At 26.6% G+C, this 24,146-nt stretch overlaps 1 protein-coding gene across 2 annotated transcripts in view; it reads right to left on the minus strand.

Annotated features, from left to right (window-relative positions):
• LOC126899667 (synaptotagmin-7) overlaps positions 1-24,146 on the minus strand; it is a 91,488-nt gene that overhangs the window by 38,894 nt on the left and 28,448 nt on the right. Inside the window, exon 2 of one of the 2 annotated variants that reach the window (XM_050674751.1) lies at positions 1,311-1,524. In XM_050674751.1, coding sequence (XP_050530708.1) covers positions 1,311-1,524 — 214 coding nt within the window. Of the gene's footprint in view, positions 1-1,265; positions 1,525-24,146 lie in introns of both variants that reach the window. The other variant, XM_050674750.1, reaches the window with a different exon arrangement.

Consider the following 24,146-nt stretch of genomic DNA (forward strand, 5'->3'; position numbering starts at 1 on the left):
TTTTTTTTTTTAACACGACCGGCCTACATGCGGACCGCCCCGGAACTACCGTTAGGTATTGCCTCAGGGCGGCCCACGCCGTCTCTAAAACTCACACCACCACGTTGTGAATCAGCCCGAAATTAATCAAGAGCTGATTCACAACGTGGTGTGGCCTCCCCCGTTAGCCGGATCCCAAAAGTCGGGATCCGTTGCCCGGGTTGCACAACGTGGAGGTGGGGGCAGGACTTTGCGAAGGGGGCATAAAATAACTCACAAACATATAAACATAAACGCACTTATACCTAAGGCGCCGGCCTAAACCAGCGCCTTAGGTCCTCCTGTACCGGGCGGCGCGGCTGCCGCTGCCTCAGGCGTTCGGCTTCCTCCTTCCTTTTCAGGACGGATTCCGCGAACGCCTGGACGAGCCTCCACGCCTCCCGGCTTCCCAACATCAGGTCCACCAAGGACCCGACGCGGATCGTGGACCCCAGACGGGACTCCAGCAAGTCCCGTTCCTGGGCCCACGCCTCGCACCGGAAGAGGGTGTGCAGAGCGTTGTCTGCCTCTCCCGGGCGATCCTGGCAATGGTCGCACGTCGGCGCGGCTGCCCTCCGAATACCGTGAAGGTATTCGTTGAAGCAGCCGTGGCCGGACAACACTTGCGTGAGACGGTAAGACATCTCACCGTGTGTCCGGGAGCCTTAATCACTTACATATTCATAACCCAACATTTTAATGGTAAACTAGGTTTGTTTACGATTTTTTTCAACGAAAAAACATATTTTTTAATTATTTAAACAATTTGAAATAGAGTTCAAAACTAATAAATCAGAATAACTTTCCTTATTAGACATTGACGTTAAAAGTTTATCTTATCTACTAGAGCAATAAGTAATAATAATGAAGTCCAAAGAAAAGCTTAAATAAATTAGCGTTAAATTATAGTTATAACTACTTTTTGTGCATTAAAAATCAGTTGTACAGTAATATTAAAAATTTGATTTGTATATTAATTGAATTTTCGATTCTAATAAGCTAAGATTTGCATCTACAGCGTGTAAGTGTATATGTCAAAGCTATAATTAACTTAATTATAGAATACAAAGAATAAGTAAGAACAATGTATAGTTGCGATTTGGTGATTTAGGCGGAAAAAGGGAATTAATATGTTCCAATTTTTACCTAACGTGGTCCGCTCACTTGACGATATTATAATCAACTGAAAAGAAGATTTCAGGGTTTTTTTTTTTTTTTTTTGTGGGACCATATTACATCGAGTTTACCTTTTTCCACCCTGGTGTTCGTATGCATGCTCGGGACAGACTCACGTGGTCGTCTTCAGATTTTACATTCATCAACGACTTGGTAACATTCCATCCTCCTTGGGCCACCGCCGCTATGTCCTTGTGGAGCAAATGATCAGTGGCACTGGTCGCGGTACCACCATGATGGCCATGGTGTCCGAGATGGCTACCCGAAGCTGATACATCATCAGCGCTGGCCGCGTGTCCGGGTTTTGATGATCCGCCAAATGTCGGGGAACTGTAAATAAACATGTCGTATGATATTAATGATTTTGAAAAAAAAAATGATAAATCAAATTTTTATTCATGTATACAGTATACGTGCACATAGTTTTTATTTTATTTATATTTTTTCAACGTTTTCATTCTCCATTAATGTATACAATCTGTTCCGAATAGGTAAAATATGAGTATTAGCTAGAATAATATGACATGAATACTTGACAAAAGAAGCCACTCATTCATGACATTTCTATGTGAATATTATTTTTTTTTTTTCTAAACTTAGTGTAATATATCTACACTATTTGCGCTTTAAGCATCTCGAAGAATTACCAGAAATAACATTAGTTTAATGACTTTTTATTAGCTAATTCAAGTAAAAAGCTAGTTGAGTGTGGAATTTTTTTTTTTAATTTTATTGCTTCATCTTTCACAGTTTTAATTTGCAGGTCAATTTAGAGAGTGGAATTTTATACGCAAGGCATCGAGTTTGTTAATTTTATTAATGTAATCCATTTGAATTTGATTTTTTGGTATTTACTCATATTTGTAGGCTATAAGTCCAATGCGTTTGATGAAGGATTTATACATTAGTAGTTTCATATTTGAGTTTGTGTGTTTGTTATTAATGAGTAAAGTTTTAAGCATACGATGTCGGAGGTTTAATTGAAGTGTTTTTAACATCAAGTGTAAATAATATGTAATTTATAATGCACACTTTCTCATTGAAAAATAGTAATTTTATTCTGAAAGTCATTTTTTATACTTGGTAGAATTTTATGAACTCTTCCTTTAGATATGATATTTAGGAAAAGTTTCTATTACTATAATTAAAATGACACATCGCTCGTTAACGGGGTACCAGTGTATATAATGAGATTTAATTAAACGCTCATCGTACCCATGACAATCATATGTTAACCATCCTAATGAATTTCATCTTATGTGTATAGGACTTTTTGTTTTTAGACCGTCACTATGGTCGAAAGAGACAACAAAAAGGTAGTAATATCTGTCAACTTCCATTTTGATATCTGTCAAAAATTCTACAATCTTAATTAAATTTAATTATTTGCACATTAGATGAATTTTTATAACATTCTTTAAATGAATATGTTACAAAAAAATTAAAAATTAAATCTTTAACATATAATGCCGAGAATATAAAAAATACTCATCAAGTTATTATATTTTGTAGATTATCCAAAAACTGGACGTCAATTTTAGAAAAATACTTAAAAATTTTGATTACAACTGTTACCAAATGAAAAATTTTGAACAGCAATTGCGTAAAATTCTAAAACCTAAAACTAAGAGGAAATAACATTTTTGTTTGAATGTTTTTATTAAGAACAAGAATTTTATCGCATGTATTTGTTTTTTTATTTTTTCATTAGTAAAATTTCTATGACTTCTCAAGCTGGTGAAACGCGTGTGAAATTCATTCCCATGTGAATGAACATCATAGCAATGAGTTTTGTGAACTATACTAAATAATAGCATGTGATGAAACTGGCATAACCACTTAGTTTTTTTTTTGTATAAACTTTATTTAATATTAAAAACTGTACATGTTATAGTTTGTAAACATGACCATGAGTTTATAATAATTATTAAGTTCAATTAATTATGAAATGATTCTTAATTATTTAAAAACGTTTTTAAGAAATTAGAAATAAGATGAAAAAAAAATTGTTTCTTCTCGAATAAAATATACCATAGATCTAAATCATATAAATAACTATATATAGGATTTTATTAAATAAGGAAACCGTATTCTATTGTTCTTATTCTTTGTAACAATCGACCTATTTCCTTACTTACTGATCACTCTGTATAGTTCATGTAAATTTTTCTTTGCACTCTAAAACAAGCAATACCTTTCACAAAGAATGTTTAAGATAAATAAATAATTACAGTCGTGCAGATTGAAATAGGTAAAAAATCATTATTGCACTTACATTGGAAGGCGTAAAGTTAATGTTTTTAATTTTCCTATTAAGTTATCATTTATAGAAGACGTGCTTGTACTATTTGTTAAAAAAAAAACTTTATCATGACGTCTTTGGAGTCATAAATTCATTAATAAGAACAAGACTCGATGTTTTGTTTGGGTATTTATTGTTGCTAATTATAGACCAATTATTATTGCGCTTATTCACTGTATGAAAACCTAAGTTGTTATGGTCACATCATTTATCATTTTGCGTGTAACTGACATAATGTTTCATATTATTAGCATAAACCCTGTTAGGATTAGGATAACTTAGGTAGGAGGTATAGCAGCACCGGAAACACGTTCTGCCGTTTTACGATGTTGTTTGAAAGACCCATACGTCAATAATTAATTACCCTTCATAATTTAATAACGAATAGAGCACAATTATATTTAATCAGTATATTATTCATATTTCATAATTCTATACAGACCGGGTCTATTGGATAACAGTAACATTTCGCTGTGTTCACATTAAATTGTATATTTATATTTGTTTTTCTTTTCGAAAGAATTCTTAATTAACAATCTTTTTTTTTTATTTTGATAAATATTATTTTTTAGAATAATATACAGAGTGTTCAGTAAGTAAGAAAACTAGTAAATTGTTACAAATAGAAACGCGTTTCCTTACTAATTGAACACTCTACATAATCTTGTGAATTATAAACGTTTAATTAAAAAATAATGTCAACATACAGAATATAGCTATGCAATTAATAGTTAATGTTTTAAAATGAAATTAAATAATATAGTTTAGCCACCTGTGAGTTAATAGTTCAAGGGACGACATGGCAGAGTCAGTAATGCGGCAATGCTTGACGCGTACTTCTTCAAGTTTCATTTGCCAAGCGACAGATCAGTTTGGTAAGTCTCCATCGCTCTCTCCGGCGACGGACTAACCAAACCGTCTCGGGGTATCAATGGTTTCGAAACCTCCATCTTTGGGGAGATTATTTAGTCTAACTAAGGGCTATGATCCTTGATGTGGCTAAAAAAAAAACAAGTTTTTCAGTTTCTCCGACCAGAAATCTGCTTTATGCTTCAATAACAGCACTAGGAAGGAAATACACTCTCTGAATTTTATCTTTGTTGTGGCATTTAAAAAGCCCAAACGAAAAATGATTAATATTATACTATTCTGCCGTACGCTTGACGTTCGAGCATTATTTTTAACAACTTCCACCGAGTAAAACTCTCATATGAAACATAGGATATCGTGTAACGAAATTGAATCGCACCCCATTTTTATATCCTTCCTTTTTAGACCAATGAACAAAGTTCCGGAGGTCATACACAAACATATAGTAGTAAAATATAATAATTTTGTATATTTTTGTATGGATATTCCAAGACGTTTCACCAGAAAATAATTGGCCAGTTCTGATATAAAATATCTATCTTGATACAAAATACAACCTGAAAACTTTATCTAAATTATATTGATGATAATATTTTCAATAAATAACGAAAATATTCAGATGTGTTTTACATTAATAAAGTATAAATTTTGATAATTTTAAAAAGATTCATAAATTAAAATTTTACTATTAGACCTATGTTTATTTTATTTATTATTTTATAACTTCGAAGTGAATGATTTCACGTACAAAAATTGATTATTTTTATTAGTCACTTTTTTGTTAGAAAATCTATTCCGATGAAACGAATAAGAGGAAATGTTAATATAAATACTTTGAATATTCCAAATATTTTTATAGCTAATGGATATAAATAACACTTATGGCTAAGTGTTTTCGGTAATTTTCGAAAATCTTTATTTAAAATTTTATAATATCATGAAAATTTTACTTTTTAAAATGCTATAAAATGACAAATTCACTTAATATATTTTATATTTTTATCGATGCATAAGAAATACTTAATCTAAACATTACATTATATAATGTAACTTATCCTCTACATATAGTATAATTAATAGTGTTTACTTATTAATGAGCTTGGCCATCCGTATTATTATACAGAAAAATCATTTTCGATGTTTGGAATAAAAAAAATCATTTACATAGGTATGTTATTTAAAAAATTAATTAGGAAAATCTAAGTAACAATTACTATATAACAATAAATTATATATTTGATCATTCTACTCGACTAAATAATCATGTTTGTAAATATTTGAATTACAATTTAGATTCTAAATTTTAGTAGTAATATTATATTTATATAAAGTATATTATTAAATTTGAAAAATGGTTATCATCATAAATAAAAAATATGTTTCAAGAAGTAAAATATTTTATACATCACTTTTTGAGGTTCTTTTATAAAAAAAAATATTAAAATTCATAAAAATTTAAATCATCCAATTTACTATATAAATTAATCATCACATCGATAAAAAACATATATTAAAAATTAATCACTTGTGGCTAATATAATTTTAAACTAAAACTATATTCAAAATACTAATTTAAAACTAAAAAATAATTAACTCAAAAAACTACAAAAAAAATTACTAACAAATCGCTGATATGTATTTCGAGAACATTATCAACGCTAAACATATACTTTAATTAATAACTTTAGAAATACTAAAAAGAAAAGATGTAGTGTTTTAAGAAAGAATAAAACACTAGAAGTTATATCTATAGAAATTCTTATAAAGTTATAATTGAGCTACAAGCACAATTTTACAGCTTATACAGTCAAAATAATCAACTATAAATATAACACTAATTATTTTATTATTACTTCTTATGTTTTTTCATACTTGCAGTTTCAAAAATTTATGCAAGCTTTTAAATATTAGTGTTTACATTTCAGTATATTAAAATTTATTTTATAACAAAACGACTTTAAACTTAACAATGGCCGACTATATTCTGTACAATAAACATCTTCAACAGATTTGTTTTATTTTTATTATTATGATTTATGTCTTCATAAAAATAATAAAGTATTAAAATACAAACATTGATAGTATACTAAAAAAACATACATTAAAGACTAAAAAAATATTTAAACCACAGACCACAAATAAAATTTTAAACCTAAAAACATCAAACAAACAAATAATTTGTTACAACGCAAAAAAATGATAAGTATAATGAAAAGTATAAAAAATAAAATTGTTTACTACCACGTTAATAATAAAAAACGTAACTTTAATTGTTTACGTTTGATAAATAATCATACATATATATGTATATTTAAATTTACATTTACATTTTTTTAGGCGACTTAACTTAACCATAGGTATAATCATATTTTTTAAAAACATATTTTAAAGATTCTTGGAAAAATAAATTTAATTTTAACTCAAAAGAAATTACGAGTGTATTAATCTACTGGTGTACCTTACATATCTAAAGTTGATTAACTCACATTGAATACAGCTTTGTTTACAGTATAAAAAAAAGTGAGTTCTTGATTTTTATGTCTATTGTGTTAGTCAGAATAAAAACTAAAAACCAGAAAGCACGAAGAAAACGCAATAACAGTTTACTTACTCAAGAGTATCGCGCACAATAGGTACCTTTCAAATTCAATAGAATGTAAATAGTCAGTACCAGTTATAGAAAATGGTTTTGTTAGGTCAACTAAAGATGAGGTTTTAGTTTTTGCTGCTGACGTCTTTAGGTCCAATCCTCAACTTTAACCAAAAGGTCTTTAGTTAAATATTAAATAGTGTTACTATAGACCGTGACATGACTTCTATTAGGCTAAATCATTATTAAGTATTGAACTACAATGTTATAAAACGTCCAAGACATTTTAATCGAGTAAGTTAGTTTTAAAATACTCTGAGCAAAATAACTAATTGCCAATCGGTCCTCTAGGTTTTGGCAATGAAATGAAACTTTTTTTTTATGTCTGTATAATAGGTCATTATAGTTTTTGCATCTAGTTATTATTTAGAAAATATTTATTTTTTCATAAAATCGTCTAAGCATAAAATGTACAACTTATTTAAAAAAATCGTCGTTGAAAATCTATCGGATTTAAAAATAATTATGTAAATAATAGTTTTTGAAAGTAACTTTCAAAACTGAAAAGATAACATATACAGACATATAATAAGTAAGGAAAGGTTTATCATTGTTGTTGTTGCTCATAACAATTTAGTGGTTTCCTTACATTCTAAATATCCTTTATATTTTCTTTTACTATTAAAGTAACAATAATTAAATATTAAAAATGACTTATTTATTATTATTTTTGGAAAATTTTTTGTAGATTGATGAAGTACCGTCAAATGGCCAACTTGGGATGGTGGTTAAACTTTGAACACTTAAATATCTATAATTATTGAAGCCATATCAATCTACAGCACTAGTAAAATGTTTACTAGAATTTAAAAAAAACGTAATATTTGTTGACAATAATTAAGTGATGAAGTCTGTGAAATATTTGAATAATACAAATTTAACCACCACCACCACCTCGGTATTTTCAACAAATACACTAAAAAATATTATTAAGTAAAATTTTAATCATTTGATAGTAATCAATATAGTTTACGGGTAATTGAAGTATGATTTTTGATAGATTTCTACATAGTGATTGTAAAAAAAAAAAACGTTGGAAATAAGAATGTGTAGAAGTGACCGTGAACGTTTTAATAAATACTTATATATAATAATATTTCTTGCAAGTTTTAGATCATAAAATGGAAAATCTATAAATATTAGCGCTACGGAGAAAATTCTTGGTACCTACGTATCTATAAATTTTATTTGCCTGAATTAACTACTTTAACCAAAGTAAATATATATGTTCGAATCCCTCTATTTGAATAATTGTAAGAAGTTCTATAATTTGATCAAAAGAGAAACTTAAGGACTTCCTTTCATTAGCGTGTAAGTCACGTCTCAAGATTTTCTATTTATTCATTATCCTCACCTAAGAGTTAAAACGTCTTATACGAATATACAGAGTAATAAAGTAGGGCGAAATATAATGAACATAACCTCGGAAGCGTTTCCTATGCGAGTATATTATAAGTTTCTCGTGAAAATGTTACTCCAAGTAAAGGAAAATATATTTTATATAAGTTATAAGCATTCGCCGTAGTGACCATAACAATGTTTGGAAATCAAAGACGAATCTAAAACAACCAAAGAATTACAAGCGTTTTTATTACTAAGTACCTACTGTTTAGAATCATAATAATGTTACGGTCGGGAAAAAACAGATGTATGGATGATAAATATATATAGTTCTCCTTCCTTGACATTGAAAAGCTTTTAAAAACTGTAATATCATCACGGACAATAGGAAAGCGAATACGTATTTTCGATGGCTTTTTTATTTTCATTTACTTGATCTCCTTTTTTATAACCTGTTGGTTGAACGGGATATCAATAAACCATAAAGATTATTTTTTTAAATGTTGGCAAAAAGGGTCTACTCAGTCATGCGTCTGAATCGGTCCTCTAGGTTTTGGCAATGAAATGAAACTTTTTGGCATATTTTTCTTCAACCTTGTTTTCATTTGCAGAAGGAAGGACATAGCGTCTTGGTAACTTATATATATATTATCCTATCGCCTCGTATCGATCTGCAAAAACGTCTAACAAAGGGAAACGAGAATAGTGACATTACAGCCTGCTGTAAAAATATAAAGTGAAATGTGCAATATTTATACGTAACTATTGAATTTTTATAAAAAAAATATACGATTTTATATATTAAATTGAATCTCAAGTAATTACATATTTGTTAAGTAAGTTAATAATTAATATCTATGTATGTATTATATACAATCGATAAAGTAATAATGTTCAAGGGTCATATGCCAAATAAACAAAATAATATTACATAAGATTTGGCATAATACAATTGAACTTTGCATCATATTTCTACATATTATTTTCATTAACATTTGTCAAGTTCCAATCAAAAATATTCATACGAGTATCTTTGAAAATTCTGGTAAAAAATATTCATTAAATTTATTACATTACTGGGGCACTCGAATTGATTTATTCAAATTGGACTGCTTGGTTAATTAACAAATAGAATGATGCAATTAGTATTTTAGCTGAAGTGAAAACGTTAATTCAAGAAAATGTTTCATTAAACATTTGAAATACAAAATCAATTCCGATTCTTGCACTTCTCGTCTTAATGATTTGCTTGTAGAAATGAAATAATTTAATTTTACGACGAAAAATCTAGATCAAAACTTAATTAAATTGACCAAATTCAACGCTTGTCGATTAAATTAATTCAAAATATGGGGTACTATAAAAAAAAAAAGGAAACAGTTCAGACTTCAATGTAATATTCGATGACATTTTATTAAAAGAAGTATTATAAAAGTGACTTAAAATAATCAAAAAATCATGCATATACATTTTTTGTTATGTATTGTTGTATGAATATAATAAATAATAACACCCCTAGGTGCCTTAAACTTGTACTATTTGTGAACAGTATATATTTTTATTTTTCGACCAATTTCAGTATAAATGGTTTATGGCTATCAGTTTATAAGCATAAAAAACATAGTTACACCATGTTACGTGTAATTTTTGTTTTTAATTCAATACACAATTTGTGGTAAAATTTATATTCTACATGGTTTTTTTTTTTTTAATTAATAATTATTATATACATTTTTTCATAAGATATTTTGTTATAAAAAGCCAATACAGCCGAATTTATAAATAAACGATTAACACAAATCAAAATTGGGCCTATAAAACTGCAACATATGTCTTAGATATAATATATTGATTTTATTGTATATGGAAAAATAACTAAAGTTATGTATCAACAAAAGTTTAAATAAGAAAACATCTATAGCAAAAATATGAAAATCTTCGGACCAGTAATTGTATTTATGAATATTTCAGGTTTTTTTAATTAAGACATGTCGTATTTAACATTTTAATGATGACACAGTCAGTAAAATAAATTATCTGTGTGATAAGACTTTATATTACCCAATATCGTTGCAAACTGTTTTAATTAATAATAAAGTTATAAATAAATATATATAGAGTTCAAAATTAATTAAATCGTGTATAAAAATACGAATTTAAAATAAACAATTTTCCAGCTATTTAATTATAATTCACCGTAAAAAAAAAGGCTGTATAAATTTAATGAAATGCAAACTCATTATCTGTCAGTACAAATTTTTATCTGGTAAAAACGAGCGATTCAGTATATTTAATAAAAAAAAACCTAACAGTAAAATTAATATCTTCTCAGTTACGCATCGAAGCTAAAAGAGATACAAATAATATTCTTTCTATTTATTTTATTTTATTTTATTTGAATATAACATAAACCGGATTTAGTTATCTAGAGTCTACAAGTAAAATAATTATGATGAGCCTACTTGATTACCAGGTGGTCATACTCTAAAATCAAAAACATGCCTTGTATTATGAAGATGAAAATTAATATTTTAGTGCAAGCAGCTCATAAGAATCATGAACAGTTATAATATAATTTTACTAATAATTTTATTGAGCTGTGAGCACTTTCTCGGGACACCTGGATATGTCATCACTTAAGTATTACTATATTTGTTCTCCAAAATTCTTGGTATTAGATTTTAATGTTTTTTATAAACACCGATACCGTTCTAAAATATAAATTATGATACTCGTTACGAGATACCTTGTGAATTGCAGGTACGAAATTTTAATGACGTGACGTTGTTCAGTCTCCAAGAGCAGTGGTAATTATGTACATTATGGTGACAAAACAAAGGCTGTGAAAAGCCTCTGAACACTTTCTCGAGGTTCTAAACACAAGATCACATCAATAAGTTTATAATTAGCGTCAACAGAAAGTAAAATTTAATAATTAGAAATAAATAATTAATTCTATTAGTGTAAACTAACAATTAATAATTTATTTCTGATGTAGTAATCTACTTTGAACTATAAACATTATTTTTAATTTTTAGGGCTGAAATTAAGTAGGCCATTTTATTAAAAACGATGCTTTAAAAATCATATCGTTAGATAAACCTTACAGACAAATGAACAAAAAGTTTTCAGTACTCGATTCACCTGCTTTGACGGTACCAATTCACGGTTAGTTGGATTTACTTAAAAAAAAAATTACTATTGCCTTTCATGAGATTTTGACAATTTTCTTTTAAAAGAATGCATAAAAAACGTTCGACAAAAGGCTGATGTGAAAATAAGCCACTGTTTTCTTGAGGCACTTCAAAGTTGTTAAGTACTTAAGCTTGTTTAACACGGTATTCTATATTAAGGTTAGCAGTGAATGCTATTCAATAAAATACATTTTTTCTTTAATAAAAATGAAGTCTCAGAGGAATAATTGTTTACACGAGGTGTACCGAGCTTTCAGCGAGTTTTCTTAGTTATGTCAAATAAAAAAAACGATGAAACGTCAACACTGTCAGTATATATTTTCATTAATAGGACAACCAATCTTATAAGAACTTTAGAAAAGTAAAACAAAACGAGTCGACCTATCCTAACTTCTAAGCAAAGATAGACACAATACAATGGTGACATTTACTTTATAAGCTTCACTGAGTTTTCTCACGTCGATAAAAAGTTTTAAAGTCTTGAAAAATAATAGATTTCAAAACGTGTCACCCACAAATTGTCAAACCTTGTCTTTACAAAAAATGTGAATTAATAACATTTCAAAGTGAATGACCTTAAATTTATCTGACGGGTTTTCTTTTATTTTACACGGACGCAGACAAAAACTCATTCGACTACTGAACTGTATATTTTAGCAGTGTGACAGTATAACTTATTGTTTTTGTTCAAGTTTCGTTGCGTAGCTGAGAAAATTTTATATTTAGAAAGCTTTGTTTTACATCTTAAAAGATCGTCTTCAGGTGGAACTATTTGTTCAATGGGTCGTCAAATTGATGAAATCGACGAAATAACGTGCTGTAAAAGCATTACATTTAGCCCTCGTCTTGTAGTAAATTATGGGAAAAAAGATTTATTCTTTTGAAAAAGCAGCTAACATTAGTAAATGAAGTGAAATTATATTCTTACTCGAAATAAACAGTATTTGTATTTTAAATAAATGCAATTACAAACGAAAATTATATACAGAGTGATTTTTTTATCATAACCCACTCAATTACTTACAGAATAATAATAATTAAAAATTTTTTTTTTATTACTATCTTTAGTTACACATTATTCTTGAATTATTAACTATGTAATACTTTTTAAGTACATCCCTTATGCCTGGTAAGGGTGTCAACTTTGTTTTTTTTAATGGTAACACATATTTTTAATTTAAAAAAATGTTTGAGTATTTAATTCAATAGTAAATGGCATTTGAATTTTTAATAAAACTTAATTTGTTTATTAGATATAAACATTTAAAGTTTCAAATTTTTGAGTTAATATATAGGTATAATACACAAGGGATTACAAATACAGGTAGCTAATTGGTTTTTTATGATATTGCTATCACAGTCACGGATTGTTTATTATCAATTATGACTATCAATAGATATACTTTTTGTATTGTCAGTTAGTGTATTTATAAACTCACAACAATGTACCTTACTATCATTGATAATAACAATGCTGTGTACCTGCTAATATCGATGTCATAAAAAACCAATTAGCTACCTGTATTTGTAATCCCTTGTGTATTATACATATACAGGGTGTTCAGTAAGTCAGGAAACGGGTTTCTATTGTTCTCATTGTTAAAAACAATAAGAACAATAGAAACCCGTTTCCTGACTTACTGAACACCCTGTATAGGTATAATACACAAGGGATTACAAATACAGGTAGCTAATTGGTTTTTTATGATATTGCTATCACAGTCACGGATTGTTTATTATCAATTATGACTATCAATAGATATACTTTTTGTATCGTCAGTTAGTGTATTTAAAAACTCACAACAATGTACCTTACTATCATTGATAATAACAATACTGTGTACCTGCTAATATCGATGTCATAAAAAATCAATTAGCTAACTGTATTTGTAGTCCCTAGCGTATTATACATGTATATTAACTCAAAAATTTGAAACTTTAAATGTTTATATCTAATAAACAAATTAAGTTTTATTAAAAATTCAAATGCCATTTATTATTGAATTAAAAATTCAATTTATTACATAGTTAATAATTCAAGAATAATGTGTAACTAAAGATAGTAATAAAAAAAAAAAATTTAATTATTATTATTCTGTAAGTAATTGAGTGGGTTATGATAAAAAAAATCACCCTGTATATGTTAGAATGTTTATATTTGTGAAATTATCATTAGCAAATTTATTTTAATTTCAAATTTGCGTCCAATGTTACTAACCTACATTTAATACAATGCTAACTCACTAATGTTTTGAAAAGTACTAAGTGTATTATTTTCATGTTACATTTTATGGTGTTATGAATGATTCAACAAAAAAGACAATAGCAAATGGGTTTATTTCCATATTTTAAACCTTTTTTACCATTCGTTTCGATCAAACGTCACATTGTATCTTAATGAAAGGCTAATTTATTTATAGACTTGCTGTTCTAGCTATTTGTATTAACTATTCTACCGTACCAATTTCCCATTAAAAATACATCCTTATTACTGAATTCTTTTGTTGTTCAAAGGATTTTCAGTTATCTGGTTTCATTAAAACTTTTCGCTTTTTAAGACAAACTTTTTTTGGTTAAATTATGTTTTTGTATCCTAATTCTAATTAAAAAAAACTTTACAAATAAATACTTTAAGCATAAAGTTATATTTTAAGTATTCACACAATCGAAATATATCAACATAATGAACAACATCTAATTAATATGCTGATAATGTAGTTTTCTTTTTCGTTAAAAACCTCAACATAAACCACGCTATTTTTCAAACTTAAAACATAAAATGACAATCTCTATAACATACAGTTATTACTAAATTAAACACTAAAAATTAATTATGATTTATTGTCTAATTATTATAAAAACCGAATTTTGCAAGTTTTTTTTTATAGTTCGAAAAAAAACGGATATTCTAATATAATATAATTATAATATCATTATAATATTCAAAAAATATTCTGTTAAAATAGATGATACGATAGTTGTGTGATATATATTATTTGAACAATTTATATAAGTGTTTTAGATCTAACTGACAACGTTTGATTCAAATCTTATTTTTTGTTATTTATCAATAAGGAGGAAAAAATACTATACTTTTAGTTTTTTTTTCAAATTAGATATATTTTAAACATTTCTTCAAAAAAATTTAACGGATCGATAACAATTTTAGGATAAGTACTCAATAGAATTACAAGCTTTTTAATACATAAAGTGGGTAATAGTGTGGATGGGTGCAGCTTCTACAGGCGTACGTATACTCAACCAGTATTCCATATTCACTTTATATTTTTAAATGCTTAAAACTCATAGTGTATTTTTCTAAAAGTTATATTGACCAATCAAAATTTTTTAAGAAAATGGCAGAACAATGTCTATTTTGAATTTTTGAAACGATAAAAAATGTTTTTTTTATCTAGTGATAAATAATTAAAAATATGCGTTAAACGTAGTTTATGAATTCAATAATTATAAAAAAAAATTTAACGAAATGATAATTGGATTAAAAGTTACAAACATTGTCAGTTTAATTAGAGACGCTTGTATATGTTAAAAAACAATATCAATTGCAGTAACCGACGTGTCTAATCTAAATCGTGTCATTAAAAAAAAGTTTTTGTTTTTAAAAGCGATAAAAAAATTTAGTTCTCTGAATAAAATATTTTCAATGTGAAATTGAGTACACATTTTAGTAAACTTTTTAAAAGAAATGTTTCAGAATGCAATAGTTAAATATTAATTCTTAAATGGAAGTTGTAATAACCGACATTATATTAGTTTAATGTTATATTTTTTATAGAACATAATTTCCTACTTCTTTTTTGTTTTCTTTAATGTTTGTATAACAATTGCACTGCAATTTTTAACAATACTAGTTTTGTTTATTAATTTAAAGTTTTGGCTGCCATGGCCATTAGTTACAATATATTATGAATTATACTCAAAAATTAAAAGAAAATGTACATTAATATTGCACTGCATGTGGTTCTTGCAACTATTTTCTATACTTTTATCGATTCATTAAAATAATATTTTATAAAATGATAATGAGTGGGACAGTGTGGCCGAGTCAGTAACGCAACAATGTTTGACGCAACTGCCTCAGGTATGACACTCAGTTTCATTTGCAGAGCGAGAGATCAGTTCGGAAATTGGAGGTGCCATCCCTCTCTCCTGGCGACTGACTAAACAACTGTCCCAGAGTATCAATGATTAAGAAACCTCTACCTTTGGCGAAAGCCACTACTAATGGGCTTAAAATAGAGTTTCAAAAAAAAAAAAAAAAAAATTGGTGATAGACTATTTAATGAAAATTAGTGGTATAATTATTATTAATCTGTAGAACATTTTCTAAATTCTTCTATCAGTTTATTTTAAAATTAACTGTGTGAATATTTGTTTAAGGTTTGTTTAAACTACAGATAAAGTTTTTGCTACTCGTCGAAACCCAGTTATTTCCTTTCTGTGTACAAGGTTAACTAAAGAATAATTGGAGAGTATAAAATAACCTCAAAAATTACTTGTATACACGATTTTATGTAATTAATTTTTATAGTATGTACTAAGTACTTCTCTCATTCAATTTGTAACAAAAACCGACCCCCAAAACGACGTACAAACACTACACTACAATGAAATTTGAAGTCCAGCGTACTTAATGGTCAACTGACAGAGATGTTTGTTTTATTTCGAATATGAGAAAAGAAAAGGGTGAAAAAAAGGCTTCCATTAAGTATTTTGTCGGCGCCAAACCGACATCTTAAAATGTTACGACTGACTCATGACTTGTTTACAATAAAGAATTTCAAATAGAGTAAAGAAACAGAAACCAAAACGTGTACTGCAACTATAAAAACAAAATGTTCTTTTTAACAATATCATCCATTCGTCAGTGAAATTAGTAGCATTACAATATACAACAATTATCATGAGAAACGAGATAAACGTTTTATAGAATGTCCGGCAAATAATTGAAAGTAATAAAATAAGTGAAATTTGGGTTGATACAAAAAGATGTCTTTGTCGTAAACTCCTGTGCAAAGGCATTTCTCACAATACAAGACATAAGGATGCGTGTGATGTAATTAATGAGCTTAATATTAATTGATATAATGTTTCTTGTGAAAATTCGATTAAATAATAGTATAATACTATTAAATAAGCGCTGATGCGTAAGGAACGGTAGTGTAAATAACCGATTGATTGTGCTCAAGTTGAGTTTTGTTGGCACCCATTACAATTGTACCATTTCCAGAAATGTATGTTTTACTTGTAAAAGTTACTACAAATAAATCATTCAATAAAATCAACATCAAAACATTATTTTTTTTTTAATAAAATTAAAAATTACTGATTAAAGATTAAAAAATTAATTAAGAACTTTGATATCGGGTATCAAAAAGTTCCTAACTTTACAATTTTAAATCCAATCCTCAAAATAATATGATATAGAATTGATTATATGAATTTGTTATTAAAAGTCGATTTTTTTAATACTAAAACCTAAAAAAGACAGAGGCGTTTTTAATTATACGTTTTAATCACTCTTTTTAACTAAAGATAAAAAATAAATGAAAACTTTAAATCTGTTAATAGTTTCTGAATAATTTTAAATAAATAAACTATTTTTAAATAAAAATCCAGGATGACTTTTTTATTGTGAATTACTTAATTAATCGACAATAAAAATAAATAGCGAATTTTTTTTTTGTTCTTTTTATTTACATGTCTTTATCAATTTATTAATCATGAAGTCATTTTTATGTCCTTCCTTTTTACCATATAAGGATATCAACTTTATTTTTTCAAATATACATAATAATCTAGATTATTTATTAGATAATGTTCTAATTTAAAAAAATTCTGGTCGATTACAATTTTTGGACCAGCATTTAAGATTTTATTAAAATTTATAGTTATGGCTGAAGTTGAAAAGCGAATATTATTATTTTTATCACTAGTCATTGATTGGTCTCACTCCTACAGGGTATAACAATTTTCTTAACTTCTGAAATACTAACTCAAAAGTTATTACCAACTTATTAATACGTTTGTCAAAAACTCCCTAAAACTGTTTTTTTGAAATGTTGAAAAAGTAAAAAAAAATAAGTTGTACATTTTTTAAATTACAGAGAATTATTAATTGTATCAATAGTTATGAGAGTTGTTAGTTAGATCTATTCCACTCTGTACACACACACGCTCACACATACATATATATATGATTATACTTATTATATTTTATGTTTTTATTTATACTCTTACTAGGAGATTTAATTTTTTTCAAATTTGATTGATGAATGAAGGATTTTGCAAACATCTTGTTACCGAGAACATGAATAGTATGACATCCTTGTACTGTGCGGTAACGAACCTATATAGAAAATAACATTTTACGACCCTTGGGAAAAATAATAAGTCCGATTTGTTTAAACCTTCAATACTATTTTTTATCCGCTCATAGAAACAACCTACAAATATATCTTGTCGTAAACAAAAATTAATTTAAAAAATAAGAAAATATGAAAAAAAACATTAATATTAACAGTATTTTTGTTATTAAAAATAAGAAGCACAATAGAGTTTCACAAAAAGTAAACTCAGCATTAATGTAATAATTATAATAAATAAAAAAGTTTCAAGACTGCGTTTTCAACGAGAAATGTTTTCATTGATATGAAAAACAAAGTGTATTGTGAACCAATTTTAAAAATTATTGTATCGATTATGCACCCAGAGAAAAACCTCGATCTATATAATAAATTCATTGTTCAATTTGATAAATATATCATTACTATTGAATCAATGATATATTTATCAATATATTTTTTTTTTTCTTGTCTTGAACAATAATTATTTATAAGAATAGTTATTTTGTTCGTATTAATAAAACATTATCATAAACCCTTGATAAAATTTCTCTTTCAATTTTGATTGAGGTTTTTCTTTGGGTGTGTAATAATGATTTTTCGGTAATATCCGCTTTTATATTTAATGACACTACATTGACTGAAATTATAAAGCAGGTTATGACATTAAAATAATGTCTTTGTATAATTTCTTCGTCTTAGACTTTATTTATTCTAGAAGAAAAAAAACAACAGTAAAATAATAATATTTTTGATTTCACCTAAATCCCCTTTTATAATTTATTTATATTTATTTTACTATGCTGAGTGTGTCAACCTTTTGAATATAATTATCATGTTGTTGAATTTTTTTTTATATAATTATAGATTTCTTAGACTACATTTAAAACATAATAATATGTTATGCAAGTATGTTGATAAAGCATCAACATATTTTAGCTTCGATGCGAAGCGGAGAAGGTATTAATTTTACTATGATGTGTTTTTTTTTTTATGTCTGTTACCACTTTTTCTCAGCTCTCACTGGACCGATTTCTTTCAAAAATACGTCAAAAGATCACAAATCGTATCTAGTTGGAGACATTACCCTTAAAAATTGAAAAAAATTCCCTCGTTCCCCGCAAACGGGGGAAATATGCAAAAAAATTACAAATTTAAAAATCGCTAATTTTCGAAATTTTTTCACTTTTTTTTCTTAAAACTTCCATAACTTTTTGAAAAATCAACAAATCAACATAATTTTTTTTTATACTAAAACCTTAGATATTTCCCTTTCATTTAATATCATTTTTTTTAAAATCTAACACTTAACCTGCTCATTGGGGGAGATTTAAAATAGCAACTTTTTTACAAAAACTAACTTTTTAAACTTAATTTTTGAACATGTTCCGGAAATACTGCGTCCTTTAAACATATATCAAATTAAAGCTTATTTTGTGTACTATAGAATAAAAAAAAAAAATTTGTCCCGACGACTTATCTTCTATGCGCAAATGGCTACCGTATTCAAAAATATGGTATTTTAACAAATTTTTTTTTTATAAATTAAACACTATCTACAGATTTGCATCGAAGCATTTTTTATGATAGTGATTTTAATCACAGTCAGATATCATCTATACTGGACCCAACTATGCTACGACCCCACTGTGCTGAGTTTTTTATTATTTAACCATAATTAGGAAAAAAATACAATTTTTAAAATTTATTATTTTTTTTATTTCAAAATAAGACATTTATTAGTCTTTTTCTTAGAAAAAAATTTAATGGGTCGATAATAATTTTAAGGAATGTACTCGTTACAGTTACAAGTATTTTAATATATTGAGTATGTAATGCGGGTATTTGCTTCTTATACTGGCTACATATACTTCACCTGCGTTGTAAACCCATTCTATGTATTAAAATTTTTATACCTCAATGAGTAACTAGTTCTAAAATTGATATTGATTTATTAAAATTTTTTTACAATAAAATGGCTAAGAAATGTTTTCCTTTTTAATATAAAAAAAAAATAAAAATATTTTTAAATTTAATAATAATTAGTAAAAAAAATATGCGTTAAACGCAGTTTAATAATATAATAATTATTTAAAAAAGTCAAGAAAATGATAATTTGATCGAAAGTTATGACCATTGTCATTTGTTCAAAGCACTCTGTATAGTTAAAGCGTTTAAATTTTTATTCTTAAATATTATTAATAACGAGAAATCAATGAATAATAAAGAGACAATAATACTGAAGGAACAATGAAAATACTTGACAAATTTTTCTATGAACAATGGAATTCAATTATCTGTATAATATTTTGAACGTGAAAGCATAAAAGTTTTAAATGGAAAACAAGCGGATTTGTTTTACTCAGGGTATTAAAAACAGGTTTCTAAAACACTAAGTACAAGCTTGTCATGAAATCCATTTACCGTATTCGATTTCAATTATATTTCAAGACAAAGCTATATAAAAATGTTATCAAAAATTCCAAGTGCTATTGAAAATATTTAATTGAGATTGTCTTGTGTTACATATTTGTATAATTTGGTACTAATACTCCAATATTGCGTGCAAGATAAACAAATAACCAAATGATAAATAAAAAAACCCTTAAAACTTACTATTTATTCAAAGAAACATGTGTTTATTTCATTTTAACTAAATAATACGTTTTAAAATAGCGCGACAAGAATATTTTCTTAAAAATGTACAGAAAGAAAAATAAAGTTTAATGCAGTCAATAATGGCGTAGTGGAATTGAAACTTCTTTTTAGATTATTATTGTTTATAGCTTAAAATGATTAAAAATCACTATCCTAATGTCCTAAGACATTTTGATACGCATTTATGCAAATATTAAAAAATTCAACATAAATTACATGATTTTTGATTTTACTATTTCGATTACTGGTAATAAGTCTCTGGAAAGTTTTTCTTTTTAATAATATATTACATTAAACAAGCTTCAATTTTAAATAATTTATTAATTATACGAATATCTATTGCTATACAAAAAACTATAGGATCAACAATTCTTACAATAATACAATTTTTGGCTTTAATACCCAACAACTCATAGAATTCGACATTTTTAATTATTTTTCTTTTTTTTCATTCGTGCACGAAGTGCATCGTGTTGACTTTAATTTGATGTAAGTTTAAAATATTCAGGTTTTTGGAACATTGTAAAAAATTTGAAAAAAAAAAAAGATTTTAATATGATTTTTAAAAGCTGGGAGCTTTACCTCAGTAAAATATCTTAAATATCTAGGTTAATTCAATTATTTTTTTATTTTTAAATTTTCAAATAATTAACGTTTAAATAAAAAAATTATGTCAAGCTCCATACATACCATGGAAGTTACTTAATGAATTTATTAAACATTTTCGACGTTTACTTTCTTTACCGGAGTTTTTGTAAATAATATTTTTTATTTATATATTCGGAGATTTATTAAAATTCTAAAATAATAGCGAACTCCTAAAATTTAATATTTAAATAGTGAAAACATACTTGTGACTAATTTTCATGTAAAATACTTCACTTAGAGACTAGCTTTCATTTATATACTGTAGAATTTTATACATTGTATTTATATAGCTTTTTTTCTCGCTTGAAAAGAACACATAGTAAATTGTAGAAAACGAGCTTTAGAGTTATGTTTTGTATATACAGTTAAGTTTCTTTCACTTTTTTAAGTTAAACACGTTTCAAGTATAAAATATGCTTGTTTTAATTACCGTGCGATGAGACACAGTTAATAGTTTTCCATCCATTCACTGTTTTAATGATATCATCTATTTTGTATAACTTCTGACATGTTTATTTTACATCTTATACCCATCAACTTTAAATTATATAACATATATATTTATTTAGGTGAATACAGTGATGATTAATTTGGTTAAATCTTCTGTCTTTTTCTGACATAATTCCTATCCGTCATAATAAATCTAGATGTATTGCCATCGTAGATCATCCACACAAATTGAACCCTTCGTCAAATCCATTAGATTTATCATAATTAAATGACCTTAGATAATCTATTATTTTTAATTAACCATTAAACGTATTTTTTTGTATTATATATAAAAAAGTAAAATTATAATTTTAGTTAAGTTATTATTATAGCATAATACTAGAGTGGTTTATTACTTAAAATTTTACTAGATATTCCATTTAAGATATTATTATTTTTAATTACTGTGACTTCATAAAAAAGCCTTTCTATAATTTCATAAAAATATAACTGCATTAGTATACAATACATATATTAATGCTGGAGTTGAACCCCATAATATTAATAAAAAAAAATTAATGATTCTATAATTTACGACTAAAAAAAAAGGTTTTATAATTTTTTCGGTGGAATAATGTAAATCCTTGTCAATGTAAATATCTCATTTTAGTTGGCCAACTAACTAATTCATGATACTATGTATAGAATAACTTGCTTTATCTAGATACTAACCACGACAACAATCACTGAATGTTGGTGGTATTATTTGTAGCGCTATGGGTTCATCTGAATTATTTACATAATATAAAACATTTTTTTGTTGCAAAACCATTAGATACTAATAACATCACGACCACGGATTAAAGTTTGCAAAATCAAAACGGTATTGTAACATTATACTGTTATACATTTATCCACTAGACAAACGGTTTAATATTGTAAGATGACCCCAATATGTAGTTTGAAATATTCGATCCATTGTTTTGTGTTCATCGTCTCTAGGGAACTTACTAAAAGACCACATTTACTTAACAACATTTCAGTGTATTTATTATAATAATAAAATTATATGGAATATAGGTTAGTTTACTTATTATCATCTACTCAATTACTTATAAAAGCAATTTAATTATTTGTATTCTCAGTGTAAACTTTTACCGTGTATATCATTTATGCCTTCTAAACATGTATAACTATTTAATGCATTAGAGAGTTATCCAAATAAGAAAAATTATTTAACAATTTATAGCTAAATATTTTTCTCAATTCATCATTCATAAAATATTTCTGGTTATATCGCATTAGTCGTCTAAAAGTGTCTGCTTTATTTTTTTTAAAGCTAACATTCGCATTTAACCGTCCTTAATGTTAAAAAATTAGCTAATTAAGAAAATTAATGGTCTATAACACCTTTCAAGCCATTATTTAAAAATATATGAATAATTTTATGTCTGAAAGAGCGCGACTGAAATTACCTGATTAAATAATTAAATAACTATACCAACGCCTCAACTTAAGTTTGTATTTTAATTTGATAACTCCTGAAAAATTAGCTCAAAGATTTTATTGGCTAATATTTTTTTAAATAAATGAATACCTTTATAAAATATGACTCTAATACATATTTAAAGTCGGATAAATAAAAAATATATAGACAACTAAAAAATTCAACAAAATTCTCAAAAATTTGTTAGAGACTAACTGTACTGCTCATAATAACAGAATCGTCTCATATAATCATATTATTATAGATAAATGTGTTAAAGTATATTTTTTATACAGATGAAAACTATTTTGAAAATCAGAATTAAAAGTTTTTGTTTGAAATTTTTATACTGAACTGAAAAGTTGAATACTTTATTTGCTAGTAAAAAGTTTCAATTGATTGCTTCTGTATCACCACCTCTATGTTGATTGAACCTTTCCCTATGTTTTATTAACACGTCAGTAACTTTTTGTGTATGCATTTATCTATAATTCCATGTATAATATATATGTTTCAAATAAAGAGTTTATATTTAATTATAATATAGGCCTTAAAAGTTATTGGTCGTTCTGTGTCGAAATTTTAAATAACACACCAGTATTACTATACCGTTTATTCTCGTTTTGGGATTTTATAACTTGTTTAACTCAATAACACCAAAACCTTGAATTTTTTATTATTTTATTTTTCGGATCCCTGAATAATTTAGAGGTTGTCACGGGTTTCTTTCATCTTTAAGACGACAAGTTCAATTGTACATTAAAATCAAATTTTCGTAAAATATTTTGTGATGAACAAAATAATATAAAGAGACTGTAGGTTGATTTACTACAAAATAAGCCAAAGATACAAATAAACCTTTTGCTTTATAAGTAAATATCAATACATCACTTATCATTTTATCTATCGAGTGATGACATAATTAATCTCGTTGAATATGCTTTCACATCGAGTTTACATCATAGCTTAAATTTAAGCCCAGGAATAGTTTTATTACTGATAAATTGTG

This window comes from Daktulosphaira vitifoliae, unplaced genomic scaffold, assembly GCF_025091365.1.
Source record: "Daktulosphaira vitifoliae isolate Bord-2020 unplaced genomic scaffold, ASM2509136v1 Scaffold_2, whole genome shotgun sequence".
Taxonomy (NCBI): Eukaryota; Metazoa; Arthropoda; class Insecta; order Hemiptera; family Phylloxeridae; genus Daktulosphaira; species Daktulosphaira vitifoliae.